The sequence below is a fragment of the Falco peregrinus genome, chromosome 3, assembly GCF_023634155.1.
Source record: "Falco peregrinus isolate bFalPer1 chromosome 3, bFalPer1.pri, whole genome shotgun sequence".
In the NCBI taxonomy this organism is placed as follows: domain Eukaryota; kingdom Metazoa; phylum Chordata; class Aves; order Falconiformes; family Falconidae; genus Falco; species Falco peregrinus.
In genome coordinates this window covers 36,949,867-36,968,024 of record NC_073723.1, presented here as the reverse complement: position 1 = coordinate 36,968,024, position 18,158 = coordinate 36,949,867, and the positions used below count along the sequence as shown (strand labels likewise).

Here is an 18,158-nt window from a genome sequence, read left to right as displayed (position 1 = left end):
CGGCGGCGGGGCAGCCGCGGCCTGAGAGCGGCGGGCGGGGGCCCCCCGGCGGCACGGGCTGCGTCGCCGGGTTCAGGGGAACCTTGTGCTGACGGGCCCGTGTCGGCGTATGCGGCGTCTCAGGCTTCCAGTCGGCCCCGAGCCGCGGCGCCGGCGGGCTTCTTGCGTTAGGCGGCTGTTACCGAGGGAAACGTGTTTTTTGCGTCTTGTTTTTGCCGTCAGCGGCGCCGGCCGTACGAACGGGGCCCCCTTCGAGACGCGCAGGGAAGGGGAGCGCAGCTTTCCCAGCCACTTCTTGCGCTCTTGACGTTTATCAGTGCCGCCGTGGTTTCCTTAGCGGTGCGGCTGCACTTTCTAAAATCCACTCTTCTTACGACCGCGGCGTTTGTTTTCTCGCTCCGAACCCGCCTGCGCCTGAGCGGCCTGCCGGCAGCGCCGCAGTCCGTGACGAGCGGCCCGGGTCGCGCCACACCGGCTCCGCACGCCGCGCTGCCGGGAGCCGTCCCGTGCCTGTCACCTGCTCACCGCCGCGGGGCGCCCTGCCCCGGCCGTTGCCGCCGCGGCCCTCCCAAAGTTGAACCACCTGCTGCGCGATAAAGGAAAGGGCAGGGAGGGAGAGCAACGAGGCGGCCAGCCCTGCCTCGGCCGCCCTCCGGCCCGGCCGGGACCGCTGCGGACAGCCCCGCGGAGCTCGCTTAGAGCTCCCGGCGCTGACGGAGGGCGGCGGGCAGCGGCACCTCGGCGTCCCCCGGTGCCGCCCCTGGGCGGGCGGCCCAGCCCAGCGCCGCGCCCGCCCCGCCGCCAGGTGCGGTGCCGCCGCCCGCGGGCCCAGGAAGTGCCGTCACGGCGGGTGCCGGGCGGGGAGGCTCCTGCGGGCCGGGCAGGCCAGGCCAGACCCTTCCGTCGGCGGGTGCCGGGCCGGGCCAGCCGCCATGAGCAAGATTTCCAAATTCTTCAAGGGGGGCGGCTCGGCCGCCTCCAAGGGCCGTCGGGGCCCCTCGCCGCAGGAAGCGTTGGCGCGGCTGCGGGAGACGGAGGAGATGCTCAGCAAGAAGCAGGAGTACCTGGAGACGAGGATCGAGCGGGAGCTGGCGGCAGCCCGGCAGTACGGCACCAAGAACAAGCGAGGTGAGTCTTCACCTCGCCGGGGCCGGCCCGGCCCCCGCGGCCCCTCCGCCCGCCCGCCCGCCGCCGGGGAAGCCCGGGTGTGCCCTGCCGGGCCGGCGCCAGCTGCTTGGGCGGCTTGCGAGGCTTTACATTCCAGGGTGCCAGCGCCTCTAGTTAGAAGTGGGGGTCTGGCAGGGGCTGCCGCTGGGTCGGGTGTGTCGGCTCCGCCGGTGCGTGGGGCGCCCGCCGTGCAGCTGTGGGCGCCGAGCAGGCGGCACCGCCCGGTGGTGGCTTGGGGTCTTCGGCATCCATTGGTGTTCCGTTCGTTACGGCGGGCCGGCGATAGGATGCGTTATTATTCCTCGCTGGTTACCGTCTGTGGCTCCCCGAGCGATGCTGCTGTTGGCTCTGCGCCGCAGTCGGTGCGGGTACCGGCGGGCGGCAGTGCGGCGGGGGAAGGGGCGCGGGGCGTGCGGGGAGCAAAGGGCCTGGAGCACGTGAGGATCTCCTGTACGTTCATGGGTGGATTCCCGTTATCCCCACTGTGAGTGTTGGTGAATACACAGCTGGCAACTGAGGAACCAAGTGATTCAGTGATTTACCTCAAATCATGTAAGGAAGCACGTGATACCACTAAAAAATGATAGTTCAGAGCATTAGTGACTGCTGGCCTGGACTGCTGTTAGCTGCAAAGCAGAGAGGATACAGAGGGATAATAAGGTCTGTATCCTGCTTGTACCGATGTTGTCATCGCTGGGAAGGAAACAATGGTAGACAATGTCTTGTGGATATTATAAAGGCCTTTGAGAAGCAAGTTAATTCCTAAAGTCACCTGGAGTCCTGTTTGCCTACTCTAAGCTTTATTTTTCTTTGAATATATAAAAACAGAAGATCATTTTAAATTAAAGATTTGTGACATAGTGAGAAAGTAGCTCTTTGATCTGCTCTTTCTGTTGCTCGATAATTTAAAAAACTGCCATGTAACTTAGAACTTGTGAGGAGCTGCGTGTTAAAGGTGTTTTGGTTATAATGTATTTGTAATACTTTTAATAATTATTAGCAAAAGGAACATTAACTTTTAGTTAGAAAGGATTTTAAAACATGGGTTGAGATGGGACAGATTTTGAAGGCACAGTCGGGGGGAGTAAAGCCAGTTCAGCAGCACCACTGAGCCTGCTGCTCTGCAGCATGGGAGCCGTCAGGGTTGTCCCTGTCCAATAGTTTCTACTCCCTTGGCTTCATCTGGGGTCTCTCTCTTGTCCCTTTGTGCAGGTACTGGCACCTGTGTGCTGGTGCAGTAAGCTAGTTCAGGAAGGTGATCCACCTTAACACTTAATTTGTTGTGGGACGAAGTGACCAGATAGCTCCTGGGCCTGGGTTCATTGTGCAAATGCCCAAGCAGCAGGGCTGATGCCAGAAAACAGGCTGGCTCCAGTGACTGTTTGAATTCTTGTTTAATCCAGATGTGCTGCTGTGGAACTTTATCCCAAGCCTGGACTTTAAGCTGGCATGCTTGCAGGAACAATAAATGCTTCCTTTCCTTGGCAGAGCTCCCTGAAGGGTGTGTTTCAGAAACCTGGATGCAGCTGTAAAATGTTGTGGGATTTTTTTTGGCTGGGTTATTTTTTTACCCAGGGTAGGTTAGGTTCCACTTAATCCAGTTGACTTGGCAGCTGTGTAATTGCTCAGGCACCTGTGAAAGAGAGGGTGGTGCACTGGCAGGAATGAGTATTTGTTGTTAGGAGAAGGTGGCTCTGCCCCTCCTTTAATTTGGCTGGTTGATACTGGTTTCAGGTGTTTTTTGGCCTTGTGCTTCAGGCATGCAACATTTGACATATGAAACTTTTCTCCTGGATTTTTGTTTACACTGCAGTGCTCAGTATGCAATTGTTTGTGGAGTCATGCTGAAAGCATGGATTGTTGAGCTGACCATGGTTAAAAATAACTCCCTTTACCTTGTCGTTTGCTCAGGGACCTACAGTTAAGGACAGTAAACAGACAGGAGTAGGGCAAGAAGTGTAGACTGGGATTTTTTTCATGCCAAAAATAGTTCTAAAGCTAAAATGCGATAGTGTAACTACAGTCAGAGGAGAAGCAAGAGAAGCTAACCTTGCTGTGCAAAAGTGCTTAAATTTAGCAGGCTACTAAGTGAACTCAAAACCCCAGTAATTCCCCTTCATTTCATATGTAAATTGCTTTACAGTTTAATTGCTGTTGATTTACATATAACAGCATACTGGCTGGTATACTGCTCTGTTAGTTCAGAGGAAATCTGTGCTAACCAGCATCTATTGTAGCATTATTTAAACATACACACAAATGAGAGAATAAAAGTTTTAATCTACATTGCCTTGTTAAAGTGAATGTTTCAAAGGGACCTTGCAGGTAATTTGCAGTGTTGGTTTTTCTTAATTGCATCTGTGGAGAAGCCTATGGAAGCTAAAGTGGGACTGTCTGAGACTGGAGCAAGATGTAGCTAGGCACTGTAAATGCACCAAATTAGCATGATCTCATCTGATTTTTAGGCACATGAGTCTGAGTCAGTTATACTGACACAAGAGAGAGCAGATTCAAGCACCAGGAATTTTTCATGAGTTCAGATGATTCTTGAATGGATTCATGTGACATCAGTAGGCTTAACTTGATTTAAAAGCTGTAACACATTAGCTATGCAAATAGATGTGAAGCATCACTTAAATATTTTTGGCTTCTCCTTTATGAAGTGATTATCCCGGCAGTTCCTGCACCTAATCTGAAATTGGGTACATATTTTGGGTGATACATTTCCAGCATTCCCCGTTAATATTTTACTGTAGCTAGACCACTTGAGGCTTTTCGAAACAGCAGTGTGTGATGGAATTCCTTCTGCAGAGGTTATGTCATGATAAGCTAATTTACAGTTAGCACTGCCTTTTAATCTCTCCCCATTCCAGATACAAACTCATAATTTTTTTTTTAATATGTCTGGCTGTACTTTTTGGGGTATCTCAATTTCAGCCAGTGCACAGGTGCCAATACCCATCTGCAAATTGGCCTTGTATCTTCAATATTTTGAAGGTTATACAGGAAAATTTAAATGACAGAAAGGGATACTGAATATTTGAGAGCTCTGTTTAAAAGGAAATGTGTTTTCTGAAGTGTGCCCGTGCATGTGAAAATAACATACTCATGAATGTGTTGTTTCAACCTGGAATCTTTCACAGATCCTATGAAATGGCTAAATGAAACAAAGTTAAAAGAAATCATCCAGAATAGGTTTAAATCTTAACCGTAAAGAGCCCTATAGTACTAATGAGGACAAAACCTACACAGAAAGTTGGAATAACAGGTAGGCTTTTACAAGTATATGCTGCTAAACATGTTGTGTGGTAATTTGGACAGGTCTTGCGTAGCTGTACAGCATTCCTTTTCCTTGAGTTAGTTGTTTAGTTTCAACAGCTTCCAGGTGACAACAGTGTCGTAGTTGTGTGTTAACAGGGACAGGGCTGTCATGCCTGTGACAGGGTGCATGACAGGTTGGGACTTGTTGCCGGTGGAGAGATAATGAGGAAGCCCTTAGTGTGTCTTTGTTCTGCAAGTTACAGCTATTGTTCTCTGATCTTCATGATCATGTTTCAAGTGTCTTGCTGTGAACCAGAATGGTTATATCAAGTCAGGTGCATTATTGTTCTTGAATTATCCCTGCAATTGTAACTGTATGTGGCTTCCCCCCATGAGGTTTTAAGAATTGTGAATGCCAATAATGAGCTTACTTAGGGTGGTATGATTTTTATGGCCTCAGTAGCATTTCTTTTGCTTGTCCCTAGTGTAAGGGAGATCAGAAGTTGTAATCCATTGGTCCCTTGCAAGACTGAAATGGCAGTTCGTGAACTGTATCCAAGAATAAGAACTGGTATTTTCACTGTGGTGTTATATCTTCTGAAGAAACATTCTTTTCCTTCACCAGTTTCCCCCTGGGAATTCTAAGGATTGCTAGACAATGTTTTTGTATATACTTCAGAAGATGAGATCATCAGTAATTCCTGTACTGATGGGTGTTGGTGGTGGGCTTGACAGGTAAAAGGTGGTGTTACCACTGTTCTGTGTCTTTTCATTCTGATCTGTCATGAAACCACGAGGAGGGTGCCACAAGCTCTATGTCACTACTTCTGTTCTTTCCTTCTGAAACCTGGATATTCAGTGTGGGCAAGATTACTATTGTCCAGCTGGCCATTTCTGCTTCCTTAATGAAGTATCAGCATAGTAGTGATATTGGAAAGTGTCCTTCTGTATGTTAACTACAGTAGTTCTTTAATATGCGTACATAAACTTGACATAATCTACTGTTGTTGCAGCCACTTATCTAGAAAATAAAATAAAACCTCAGATTAAAGGCAGCGGTTCCTAATCTATGAGCTGTATTCTGCTTGCTGGACTCAGCAGCACAGGAAATGTGCTAAAGCCCAGCCAACTGCTAACTACTTCGTTATGAAATTCAGGAGTTGAATCGGCTTCTTTGGAGCACAACAGAAACTGTGTATGAGATTGCTTTTTTTGCATGGAAAGCACCTCCACCTCTTCCTGGTTGAATTGATATTAATTACACTTGCTTCCTCAGACTGTACCTCTCCTAAGACTCTTCCTCCCTGGGCTGTCTTCCTTCTTTGAAATCTTTGGAATGGGCCACACCCTTTTCCAGTCCTGTTCCTAGACCTTCACTGAAGTAAGTTTATGTTCCCTGCTCAATTTCTTTTTTTTTGTAGATATATTCTTTTTCAGTTTGGTTATTATAATGCAGTAGCATTTCTGTGAAACATTTAAATCCTTTTATAAGAGTTGCAAACAAATTTTAAAATGCTTGTATGCACGGTAGAAAAGCACTCTAAAGTTCATGGTAATCTGTAAAACACAGAAAAATACATTTCAAACAACAAAGAAATTCTCGTATCTTAGCTATAGGAGCTACTGTAACAAAGCACCATGCAGCTAAGGGCATTCATTTAATATAAATGAGAAAAAATCATATAGTGTGGTGTGGGAATTTATTATGCCTTGGTTGGTAAGGAAGGTGTAGGAATTGATTTCCTATGAAGTACTTGGTTCTGTAAGTCACTGGTAAAACTAAGGATAATTAATAAAGATGATACGTTGCACTACAATAATTAGGAAAAGCTGTTTATGAATAGGTGAAGTCACACAGAGTTTAGCTTCTTCCATGGTTTCTTAATTTGGGTGTGGTTTAATTAAATTTTCATACAGGAACCTTCAGGATTTTGAAAACAAGTTCTTTGTGTGTAACTCAGGAAATCCATTTTCTCTCTGAGCAGCCAATAATAACAGCACCATTACAGAGTTCCATTTCTGAAAAACACCAACTGGAAATGCTGCCCTGTGGTAGCTGCTTACTCTAGTCGAAAACTTTCTGCGTCAGCTAGTTAGTGCATCCACAGGGCTTTAGAGTTCTCCCTAGCACAGTTTCAGACCATTAAATTTACCTGGCATCTCTGGCTTCCTAACCTAAGAATCCAGGATCAAATTTTGATTCAACTGAAGTGAAGGGAGGAAGTGGCTGGTGTCCTGACACTACCAATAGTAAGCATAAATAAGTAGGGAAATTCTAAGTAGGTAAAAAGATTATTTGGGATTAAGTCAAACTGATGTATTTTGGAATTGCCAATGAGAACTTTACCATTCTCACATCTGCCATTTGCATGACATCATCTGGTGTTCATGCATCTTTTTCAGAACATGCATGCTCTTCAGATCGTTCCCCAAAACCTGGAAAAATTTTGAATTTGAATACTGTGGTTCATCTGTTGTGATTGCGGTTTGCGGTCCTGAAACATTTTACTGCAGGTGTTGGAAGGCATTGTGTTCTTGGCCTGTGTGAATGCTTCTTACACCGTCAGTGATGAGCGGTTTCGAGCATGTTGACAAATGCTTGAATCAAAGCAATGAATCTTTTAGTGTGTGTTTAGACACCATAAATCTGTGCCCCCTCCTGGGAGGGATCCTAACTTAAGTTGAAAAGTTGTGTACCCCAATGTCAAGGTTCAGTGTTATTGCCTGTGGGCTATCATTTGAAAAGGACAGTAACTGTAATTGCTGCTGTCGGTTGAGTTTGTGGGGCTCAGTGCTGTTGTTGCTAGCTGGCTCTGAACCTGATTTAAAAATTAAATGTAAAAGACGTAGGAAGGGACACGGGTATTAACAGCAGTAAAAAGCAATGGGTGACTCGGTCTTCTGTTTTCTTTTGGTATTTTTTTTCTTGCTAGGCACATACGTAGTTTGGAAAGGACAGTGGCAAGGAAATGCTTGTGGCAAGATAGTGTGTGTTCCACACCCAGAAGCCAAGAGAAAGCCCTTTTCTCCTCCTGCTTGTCACATGCATTTATTCTGGTAATGATTTACTCTGAGCAAAGTATGCTGCTCATAACTTATCAAATATAAAAGACTAATCTCAACACTTTACAAAGATAATGGGGTGTAGCTGGAGTTGGCTGTGACTGTGTGTCTACATGGTTGCCTATGTTTTCAAGTTCTAAGGTTTAAAGGTCATGCTCCAAGTGATTGTAAGAAATAGATACAGCTGAAAGCCGGAGAAGTGTGAGTCCTCCTGTCATCTGACTCACCTGCTTGGTTAGGCCATTTGGGTTTTCCATTGCACTTGACAGTTTCTGCTGCTGAGACAAAGTTGAGAAAGCAGCATTGGTGGAGGTGTGGTTATCATGAGAGATCTTACACTATCTTTCTTAGTTTTTACATATGTTTTGCAACCTCTTATTTTCTTTCTTTTCCCTGTTTCTTCCTTTCTGGCTTCTCTCTGATGTTTTTCTTTTTCCTCCCATCTTCCCTGCTTTGCCTGTGTGCGTAGGATGGAGTTCAAGATCTTCCGCAGTGGAGGAAGAAGCTGCTCTTCCCTGTGGTGCTAAAAGGAGTTAACCTAAAAGAGGCTTCCCAGCATGTTCATGCAACAGCATGTTGGTGATAAACAGGCTGCTGATCTGGTGGGGTCAAAGCCTGTCTCCCTACTAGTAAGGTAGGAGGGTGAGAATTATAAATGCTGCAGGTTGGCTTGGTGCTGAAATGCCTGTCCTTGCATTTTGCTATGAAAATACACAGTGCACTTTGCCTCTTCCCATTCCAGCTGCCTTACAAGCACTGAAGAGAAAAAAGAGATATGAGAAACAGTTGAGTCAAATTGATGGGACACTTTCAACCATTGAATTCCAGAGAGAGGCATTGGAAAATTCCCACACCAACACAGAAGTGCTCAAGAACATGGGTTATGCTGCACAAGCTATGAAAAAAGTACATGAAAATATGTAAGTGCTTTCTAATAGCTTTCGAGTTGAGCTTACTAACCACTTTCATTGCTACAGACTATTGTATCAAGGCAGCCAGTTTTCACTTCATTTTTGGTTCAGGCATTTAGTGTCAGGAATGGTTATGTTATATTTGGCAGAAAAAGATCTTTTTCTAACAGCAAGCCTAGATGGAAGTCAACTTAACTAGACATCAGTGTGGTACCTGTGTTTTCTAAAGTCTGCAGTGGAGACTGGCCTCTGCCCTTAGTTTCTTCAGCTGAGTTTCTTCTGGAAAAAACAAGTGGACTCTTTTCCTCAAAGTCCGTAAGATGGACTGTGTGCTTCATAGTATTAATTAGACCTAAATAAAAGAGTAGGTAATTTTTTTGTCTGTGTAGTATTTTTATATGTCTTATATTGTTTCATGAGGAATTTTCCTGCCTGGATAAACAGAGTTAAGTAGAAAGGTTGGTCTGGGAGAAGTAAACAGGAACTGAAACAATAATGAAGCTAACAATAAAGGGAAGCTTTTAAATGGGGTATAGTCCTGTTAAGTTCCCCTAAGTTTTGGTGAAAGCTTAACATCAGAAAAGATCAATCTGTAAAGATGCTGACCTTGGGAGGGAGATGGGATCTGCCCAGGGGATGTGGCTGTTGGCTGGTAGAGGTATGAGAAGCACAGAGAGGGAGAGACACACAAGACTGCTGCTGTTTGACTTGTGTTATAATCCCGAAGTGGAAGAAATTGGACTGGCTAAAACACACAGAAGCTTGCCAGGGAAACATTAAGGTGTAGGTGAGGGAAATTACTGCTGGTGAGTTCTGCTGTTTATAGAGCTACGGGCATAAAAAGAAAATAGGGTCTGCTCAAGTTTTTCTGAGTTTCTTCTGTAAGATTTTAATGATTCATCTTTAAAAAATGTTTCCATGTTATCTTGCCAGGGACTTGAACAAAATTGATGATTTGATGCAAGATATCACTGAACAGCAAGATGTTGCCCAGGAAATTTCAGATGCTATCTCAAATCGAGCTGCCTTTGGTGAAGAGTTTGATGAGGTTAGTACTTCAGCCCTATGAGGTTTTAGCTGTTAAATGACTCCATAGTCATTTTGTTGTGCAGGGGCTTGTTCCGGGGGTTTGTTTCTCAAAAGGTGTGGATGTGAAATTCCTTGGTTCTAGCCTACCCTATCTAGGACGTGTTTAATTTACATATAAAATTACTTAAAAAATTACTGATATATATAATCTAATAAAATCTGTAAAATGAAAAATATTTTTTATTTATATATAAATGTTAAGAAAGGTGATTTTAACTGCACTCCTGTAGTTGTTATTCTCACTTGCACCATGGGAAGAGGAGGTCACTAAAACCTGTAATTTGTACTGTTCCAAGTGGACACTGAAACCTGTAATTTTTTGTGCTCTGAATAGACATCTGTTTGACTAAGTGCATGTTTCTGTGCCTTGAATGGGCTGCAGTTCACTGGAATATTTGGACCAGTTTTTAAGGTCACTTTGATGCTTGGAGGTGTAGGTCCTTTCCCTGCTTTCTAGATTTTCTACAGAAGTAGATCCATTAGGTAGAAGTAATTCATATTGGAGGCAATAGGGTTCCTTCCTTGAGCTATTTTTTTCTGAAGCCCCCACAAGCACTTAGGACCTTCTGAAAACTTGTTGCAGTAGCTTTCATCCAGTTTCCCTGGCCTTGATTTTGTATATCCAAGCAGGACACTACTAATCTCTGATAAGACCATGCTGAAGACTTAGGGGTCAAGTATACTAAAAATTCTTGCAATCTGTGGAATGCAGAGCTGGGGATCAGGCTCAGTATCACAACCAGTTTGATTTTGGTTTTTAGTTATGTTTTAAAATGACCAAGCACTAGAGATCATTTGAGGAATGTCCTAAAGAATTAAATAATTCACTCTGTCACCAACTAATTTGTTCCTGTGTGCCCAAATGGACAAAAAGAAAAATGCATATGCTATATGATATTTAACTGGGGGGGGAAGGTTTCATTCAACAGTTAGAATTTATTGATGATAGTAACGATTCTTTGCGTTTTGTTCCCGTTATCTGCTCTCCTGTTTTTCCATTTTGAATATAAATAGACTTTTCAAGAAACTTTTAATCAATATTGGCACAAGGAATGGGATTTAGCCTGTATAAACTGGGCTTCAAACAACTGAAAAGCATACTGCTATCCTGAACAGCTATACAGCGTCACTCGCTTTTCATTGGTGTTTTAACTTTTAGGAGTCTAGACTTAGAAAGCATGTTTTAGTTTGACCTGGAAGTTCCTAAGAGATACTTGTCTAAGTTTGATGGGCATGTTTCCTATGAGAAAATAAGCCACTGTCACATGGGGTGTTGTAGTAACAGCAACTACTTTTGCATAGGATGCTAATACTTACAGCACTTGGTCAGTAACTGGGAAACCTGGTTTGCAGGCCACTTCAGCTTAAAAACACTAGAATCTTGCTGGGTGCTAGAATAATTGCTGGGTTATGAAGTGATTTGTATTGGAGGATGATGTTAAATTTTATTTTATTTTGACCACAAACTTTAATTTCCTCTTCAAATATGTGCTATGGGTGTAAAGAGAGCATGGGAGCATGTAATTTGTCCTGCCTCAGATAAACACAGAAACATAAATGTTCTTTGTCCCTGGGCTGACACGGTGTATGTCATGAAAAATGCAAAAAAGCTCTGTCCTACCTGAGCAGGATGCTCACTGGGAGAGGTGGTCCAATATGTACATTCTGGTGGATGAAGCCTGGGACCCGAGAGTTAACATGATATCTTCCCGCTGTACTCATTTTTACTTAGGTTTGAGAGGAGAAAGGGGATTTGTTACAGCTATTGCAATACTTCACAGCCTAGTTGTAGAGCAGTTTCTGAGTCGTGGGAAATGTAAGTAAAATGTATGCCTGAGGGTGAGAGGAACTTGAAAGTTGAGTCTCCCACTTCGAGAGCAAATGTCCTAGCGATTACATTGTACTGTAGGGGACATGATCACAGTTTCATTTACCTTTTTTTGTGTGTTTTCCCCTCTCCCCGCCCCCCCCCCCCTTTTTTTTTTTTGAGCCTGTTATGGCTGACACTACCCCTTAATTGTTTACTTACTCAGCAGAGGTTGGTGAGGACTTACTTGGTGTGGGAGAGGGTTAGATGACCATTTAGATGTCTTCACAAATGCCTGTTTCCTTTGATTTTACAGCTTGGACACTAACTTCTTAAGAAGCTGGTATTTACAGCCGTGACATGGGCATTTAAAAGTGCAGACACATTTGCACCTCAAAGGAAGTCCTGTGGTGGCTATATAATTATAATTTTAATTTACATATTTGTGATGAGCATGGTGTAAATGGGTAGGCAAAGCACAATACCAGTAGATTTCATATAGCCACTCTTTCCCTAGCCAGTTTTGCCCATTGTTTCTTTGTAAACCATTTTATCAACGTGGCAATGGTCCATTTCTTTACAAATACATGATATTTAGCTTCCTTTCTTTGGGAAGCTCCAGCCGAAGAATAAGCCCTTGGCTTTTTTAAAATCTATGTAGCCTTTTTATTTTTAGTATTATACAAGTGGATTAGATAATCTGTCCAAATCAGCTTCTGCAGCTAAAAGCCCAAGAGTGTTACGTGCTTCAGGAGTGAATAACACAACCCAGGAGGACAGCTCTGATTCCAGTGGTGCTTTGAGATCAGATATAATCCTGAACTTCTGTGACAGAACTGAAGCATACTGTTTTAATGACAGTCTGCCACATAACTAGTGGAAGCTGTTTGATTCTTAAAATGGGAGAAATTGCACATTAAAATTAGAATTGGTTAAAAGAGTACAGGCGTGGAAGCTGTTTGATTCTTAAAATGGGAGAAATTGCACATTAAAATTAGAATTGGTTAAAAGAGTACAGGCTTAGATTTGGAGGAAATCTGAGGATGGCAGAGGGACTTCTTATTATTTTTTTCTTTATCTCCTGTGTTTGCCTTTTTGAGTATTACACTGTTACCTGTTTTCTTTCTAATTTTATTCTTTGTCTTGTTTCTAACTTCCATTGTCCTCAACTTTCAATTAAGATTTACTGTTGTTGCCCACATTTAGTAGGAATTATACTTGTGATATGATAGGTTTTGATATTTGTTTTCAGATGTAAAGTCTTTTTCAGTAGTGGTTTGCTTCATGGTAGTTAAATGTTCCCTTGCCTGAGATCAGTCAGGACATTGAATTTGTAAATAATGTTTTCCTTGAATTTAGGATGAGTTGATGGCAGAATTAGAAGAACTGGAGAAAGAAGAATTGAACAAAGGAATGAGAGATATCAGGTTGCCAAGTGTTCCGTCCACATCGCTGCCTTCTCACCCCGGTAAACTGCCTGCTTGCCATTTTACATTTCTTGTGATTGTTATGCTGTGAGACGAGGGAAGGAAGAGAGAGTTTCAAATATGGATTTAACTCTGTTTTAACTTTTAAAGTATTACAGATTCTTTTGCCTGGTTTTGTATCTGTTTATTAGAAAAAGCAGAGTGTAAATCTGGTTTGCTGTATGAAACATTTAGGACCAAATTCTCTGTAGATTTGGAGAAACAAGCTCAGGGAACTTGACATTGTGCACATACTGATGCATGTCCTACTGAAATATAGTGAGGGATGGGAAGACTTTTTTTTTTTTTTTTTTGGCAAATAAATCCTTAGTCTTTTTTTAATTAGTCTGACCTACATTCAAAACGTTTGTGTTACAAAGATCCAGCTTTGTAGGGTTGTGGTTTGATATTTGCCACTGATATTTTAATTAGAAATGGAGGAGGGAGCAGGAGGTACGCATTTAAAGAAATAGTCATTCCTTTTCTTTCTACAGAACAGACTTATTCCTAGTATTAAGCAGTAGTCTTGATTTCTCTGTAGTTCTGTCCTGTTCATTTTGAATTAACCCAGAGACAGTCAACTTCTAAGTACACCTTTCACCATGTCCTTGTTGTCCTCTCTCAGCTGAAAGACTTGCTGTGTACTGATTGAAGCAAAAGAGCGTAAATATTTTATGGTAAGGACAGCACTCATGTGGCACAGGCTGTTTATGGTACATTCTGCTGCAGAGCAGGCTACCTAGACCAGCTTAGTTCAGAGACTCTTACATGTGTTTTGGCAGATGGCATTTTTAAATCCTGAGAAGCAATTTAAAATGTCCAAACTGGGGTTGTGGCCTCATCTACTGCAGTCAACTGCAGAATAGCTATTAGAAAAAAAATAAACTTAGGAAAATCCAGTGCAAATTGCAGTCTTGGCATTTATGGCTTGCTCATACATCCTCTTCTAGATCCGGCTGTGCTGGCTGACAGTTTTATTAAACGCAGACCACCCCCATATGCTTCTCACTATCTTTATTTGCTACTCCATCTTTATGTATGGCTGCTTAAGGTAAAATTAGCTAGTTACAATTATATAGTTTAAGGCCTTGTGAGACCAGCTTATCTTTTCTGAAACTCCATGTTTACTGTTACACAGCAATAGCAAAATAAGAACAGTTCATGCTTCTGATTGGAGGTGCATGTTACCCTTCTGATTTTGGAGATGAGGAAAATGAGACGAGCAAGGCATAGTGACATTTCTCAGTTGTACAGTGAGCCAGTCGTACTTGCAGAGGAGGGACTGAATCCCTGGTCTCCCATGTAGTCCTTCCACCTGCAGCCCCTGAAGGTGGTAGTTGCAGCTCCTGGCCGTACAGCTGCCACAGCTGGGAGACAGCTGGCTGCTGTAAATGTACACACGAGGGTGGTATTGCAGCTGGAACAGTATTCCACTGATGTTTGAGGAATGGAAACCCAGACTTGCAGAGCCCACAGATGGGGACAGCTTGAGGTTGAACCTGGGCTGTAGGGCATCTGTTTGTAGGTCAGTGAATGAAGGCTACCTGGGTAGAGGCTTTAGTTCAGTGAATGCAAAAGATATGTGGTAGTAGATTTGGGGGGTGGGTGGGAAAAGAGCAAGTGTGTGTGGGACCGGGTACAGAGCTGAGGGTTGCTATTGCTGTGAACACAGCAGTTAACTGATGTTACCTGAACAAAGTTCAGAAATTTCTTTCTCCCTGTTAATAAATGACACCTGTTATTAAAATGGGGTGAGTCCATTTGGAGACTGGGCCTGCACACACAGAACCCTTCAGCACTATTTGGAAAGGCAGCAGGATGCACGGCTGGCCGGGGATAGGTCACTTATGCTTGCTAAAGTGGCAGTGAGAGAACTGGCAGCTTTCTTGTGGATGCTTGCTCTCTGTGACAGCTTTTAGAGATTACATGTATTTTCTGTTGGAGTCTCTCAGTAGCAGTTACCTCAGACCTATATTGTTAACTTCAGGGCTGTATGAGGGAATGGTGGGGCAAAATAGTTGCATGTTTCATCAGCTTCGTTACTGCATTACCTGTGTTTAGCTTGCTACTCAGTAAATTAATTTGAGATACTCAAATTGAAAAGCACTATGCAAGTCCACAAATGAAATGGCTCTGATTGTTGTATTAGTTGATGGTTATTGTTAATCTCTCTTTCTCTGCAGCATCAACCAGGAAGAGAGCAGAGGATGAAGATGAAATGAAGAAGTTGGCTGCCTGGGCTTCATAAGAGCATGGTCTTTTTATAACTCTGAACATTACAGTGCAGATGTGAAGAGCTGTAATGCTGTGTTATAACCTTACCGACTTAGTGTGGTTGCATTTCATACAGGCTGGGTTTTTTTTATGGCCAATCTTAGTAAGAGTAGTGTTACGGCCATATTACAAAACTATTTGAAAAACAAACAAAAAAATGCAATAGTTGCCAAAACGTCCAAGCATCAAAGTTTTTTTGGCTTTGGCCAGAGACTTGTTCTGTTATTAGTATTGGTTGGGTATTGTTATTAGGTAATGTTTACTATATGTGGCTGGTTTATAAAACCTGTGAGCCTCACTTATGCACACAGATGGATTCATTGTTGAAATGAAGAAGTTCAGTAAGTCATCAAAGCCCTATCCTAGAAGGTTATTTGGTTCAGGTTATTTGAATATTAGTAAAACAGCTTTATACATGTCCTGACTTGCAAGTTCCTTCGAGCCCAGGAGCTAACAGCTGTTCGTTTGGGCATGGAGATTTACATAGTCTGCCTGGAGCAACTTACGGTGTCCTAGATATTAAAAGGAGACTCTTCTATAGTTTTTTTTTGAAGTGGGATAGGTTTTTTGTTTTAACTTAAGCCCAAATATCCCACACAGTTCTATAGGTCAGCTTGAATAGTATTTTGAAAGATTTCCAACTCGGTTAAAGAACAGTTTTTACAGTCATTGGGGAAAATGAAATGTCCAAGTTCTTATAGATCTCTGCTGAACAAAATTGATTTCTGCTAACCCTGTCAAAAATCCAGAAGAGATTTGACCTTCCAGTGTTCTCCTCCACCACCATGTCTTTCTAGGGTAAGTCATCGTGTGATAACGCCCATCCTCAAAGGAATTAGTAACACATTTTTAATTAAACAATTCAAAAATGTTTTTAATTTCTGAGTGTTCAGTTCTTTTCTCTTACTCAGTTTCTGAATGGAAATAGTGCCAGCATGCTGTATTTGAAATGTCTTTTTAACCCTGGTTAAAAAGCTGATTCTCGATTACTTGTGAAGTTGATGTGTTACTGTCCAACTGACAACTTTTTAGCTTAAGGAATAAATGCCAGTCTGATTGCTAAACTACTACATATATAGAGACGTTACCGTTCAAATACAAAACAAAAATTAAATAGGCTGCTTTGTAGTAACAAATTTTATTAAGACGAGCTCAATGCTAGAAGCCTGCTGTCAATCACAAGGAAATAGCAAAACACTGTGGAGTTTCTAGGGGTGTGGGAAGCAGAGTCACACTGCTCTAGGTTTCTTGTTTTCAAATTAATTTAAATTTACTGATGATTAAACCACTTGGTGAATAGTGGGAGACTTGGTTTCTATAGATCTATAGCAACGGAAGACTGCCCCCTTCTCCTGTGGGCTTCTGCCTGTGGCTTGCCAGGTGTTCAGCTTTGATAGGCCATAATAGCCTTTAGCTTCTTGGCTTCTATGTTAAGCATAAGCTAATGTGTGTTTCTGGACGTGGCATGCTGCTATGTTCACAACCTTTCAAGTTGGGTTCTATAGATGAAACCTAAAATTTACAAACCCTGTGGAGAGATTCAGTTTTTCAGGGCTTTTTAATCGGCTGTAGTGGAATTGCTTTTGGTTTGCATCCATATGAAGGGAGAATCAAGCCTTGCCACTTCAGATACATTTCCTGCTGGAAAAAATTGTGTTAATTCTGTTCCAAAGTTTGGAGGTACCAGGAAAATTGTCCCTTTCTGTTGAGAGTAGAGAAGACCTGGAACCATTCAACTTTTGTTTTAAAAACAAAAAGAACCCCAAACTAAACCAAAACAAAAAAATCCTTAAATTTTACATTTTGAACTCTCAGTTGGAAACCAAATGCTAACAGAATGTTACTCAGTTGTGATGCTTGCTGAAATTCAGGATGAGATGCCAGCTGGGAGCAGGCATATTTATTACAATGAATACTCTGAGTTATTTAGAATCCATTTGCTAATCCTTTTGGCTGGAGTTCTGTTTCAAGGTGTGCAGTCCGTGCAAGTCACTGAATTGGGTAGAGAAAGTATTAGGGTGCACGGATTGCATCGCTGTGCGAGGCTGCCTGTGTGCTTTTGGACACGTTGTGGACACAAATGCGAGGCCATGCCAGCATAGTCCTGTGCTTAGCTTGGAAGAGCTGGCTGCTAGCACCTGTGCTTGGTCAAATGAGTAGTTTTCCCATGCTTGGCACTTAAATAGCACTTAGCGTATTTAAAGTGCTGTACAACCTGACCAAAATAAGTCTCTACGCTTCCCATTTGAGACTCAAGGGATTTTCAGTCTGCTTTGGAAAATGTGCACCTGTGCTTGTTGTGCAAGAGCTTCCTGTGTGAACACCCGGCAGGGGAGAAGAAATCCTAGGGAAGGACTTCTCCTTTGCAAGCTGGTGTCTGGCTGCTGACCTCCAGCCATGTTTTGGCCAAGTGTTGATCCTGAGAAGTTACGGGTGTCTTCAGCTTATTGATTTCAGACAGGCACTTTAGGAACAAAATTTGTGGATTTTTGTGAAGGGTGAAGAAAAGAAACTGGTGATTTGGATGAGTTTATTTAAAAACTTGTGTGTAGTGGTTAATGATGCTGGAGGACACTCTCACGTGCCAGTTCACAGGCTAGGACATGTGTGGTTGGTGAAGCTATACTTAGAGATACTCTACTCATGTACACAAACCAAAATACACTGTGGACCTCCAGAAGTGGAGTGCTTTGTTGCCGTATTTGTCTGGGAGACAGTAGGTGACTACTTTTTTTTTCAAAAGCAAAGGGAGTTCTAGGGATTTTAATTCAGTTGAGGAGGTGTCTCTTACCTGTGTAAATTCAGATGACACTGGGACAAATGGCTTTTCCTGCTTTTGAACGTATGTGTCTTCATCCCAAGATATATTTGTTTAGTATGTAAGCAGATGAGAGTGAATAGTGTCAATGTGTTATTGTAAATGTACTCTCTATTAACTGCAGCAGATGGTGTACTATAGCTGCCTTCCTTTCTTGTTTCTTATTTATTTTGAGAATGTTTTCTTCTCTTAACAGGCTTGGGCATTTTTAATCTTGAAAGCTTTAAAAGGGGGGAAATGTATTAATAAAAAGTAAGAATTTCTATATATGCTGTAAATAAAAATATTTCTGTGTCATATTT

At 42.8% G+C, this 18,158-nt stretch overlaps 1 protein-coding gene across 1 annotated transcript; it reads left to right on the top strand.

The window, feature by feature from the left end:
- The first annotated feature begins 17 nt into the window (after nucleotides 1-17).
- Nucleotides 18-18,158, top strand: CHMP4C (charged multivesicular body protein 4C). Its single transcript, XM_055798521.1, has 5 exons — nucleotides 18-1,128; nucleotides 8,234-8,411; nucleotides 9,336-9,450; nucleotides 12,658-12,766; nucleotides 14,948-18,158. The coding sequence occupies exons 1-5, from the start codon at nucleotides 933-935 to the stop codon at nucleotides 15,010-15,012; spliced, it is 663 nt and encodes a 220-aa protein (XP_055654496.1). The 5' UTR covers nucleotides 18-932; the 3' UTR covers nucleotides 15,013-18,158.

Excerpts from the sequence above, each read along its gene's own strand:
- CHMP4C (XM_055798521.1), top strand. The coding sequence starts at position 933 with ATGAGCAAGATTTCCAAATTCTTCAAGGGGGGCGGCTCGGCCGCCTCC. Across the intron at positions 1,129-8,233 it reads CGGCACCAAGAACAAGCGAG|CTGCCTTACAAGCACTGAAG; the intron begins GTGAGTCTTCAC and ends TTCCCATTCCAG. Across the intron at positions 8,412-9,335 it reads AAAAAAGTACATGAAAATAT|GGACTTGAACAAAATTGATG; the intron begins GTAAGTGCTTTC and ends TTATCTTGCCAG.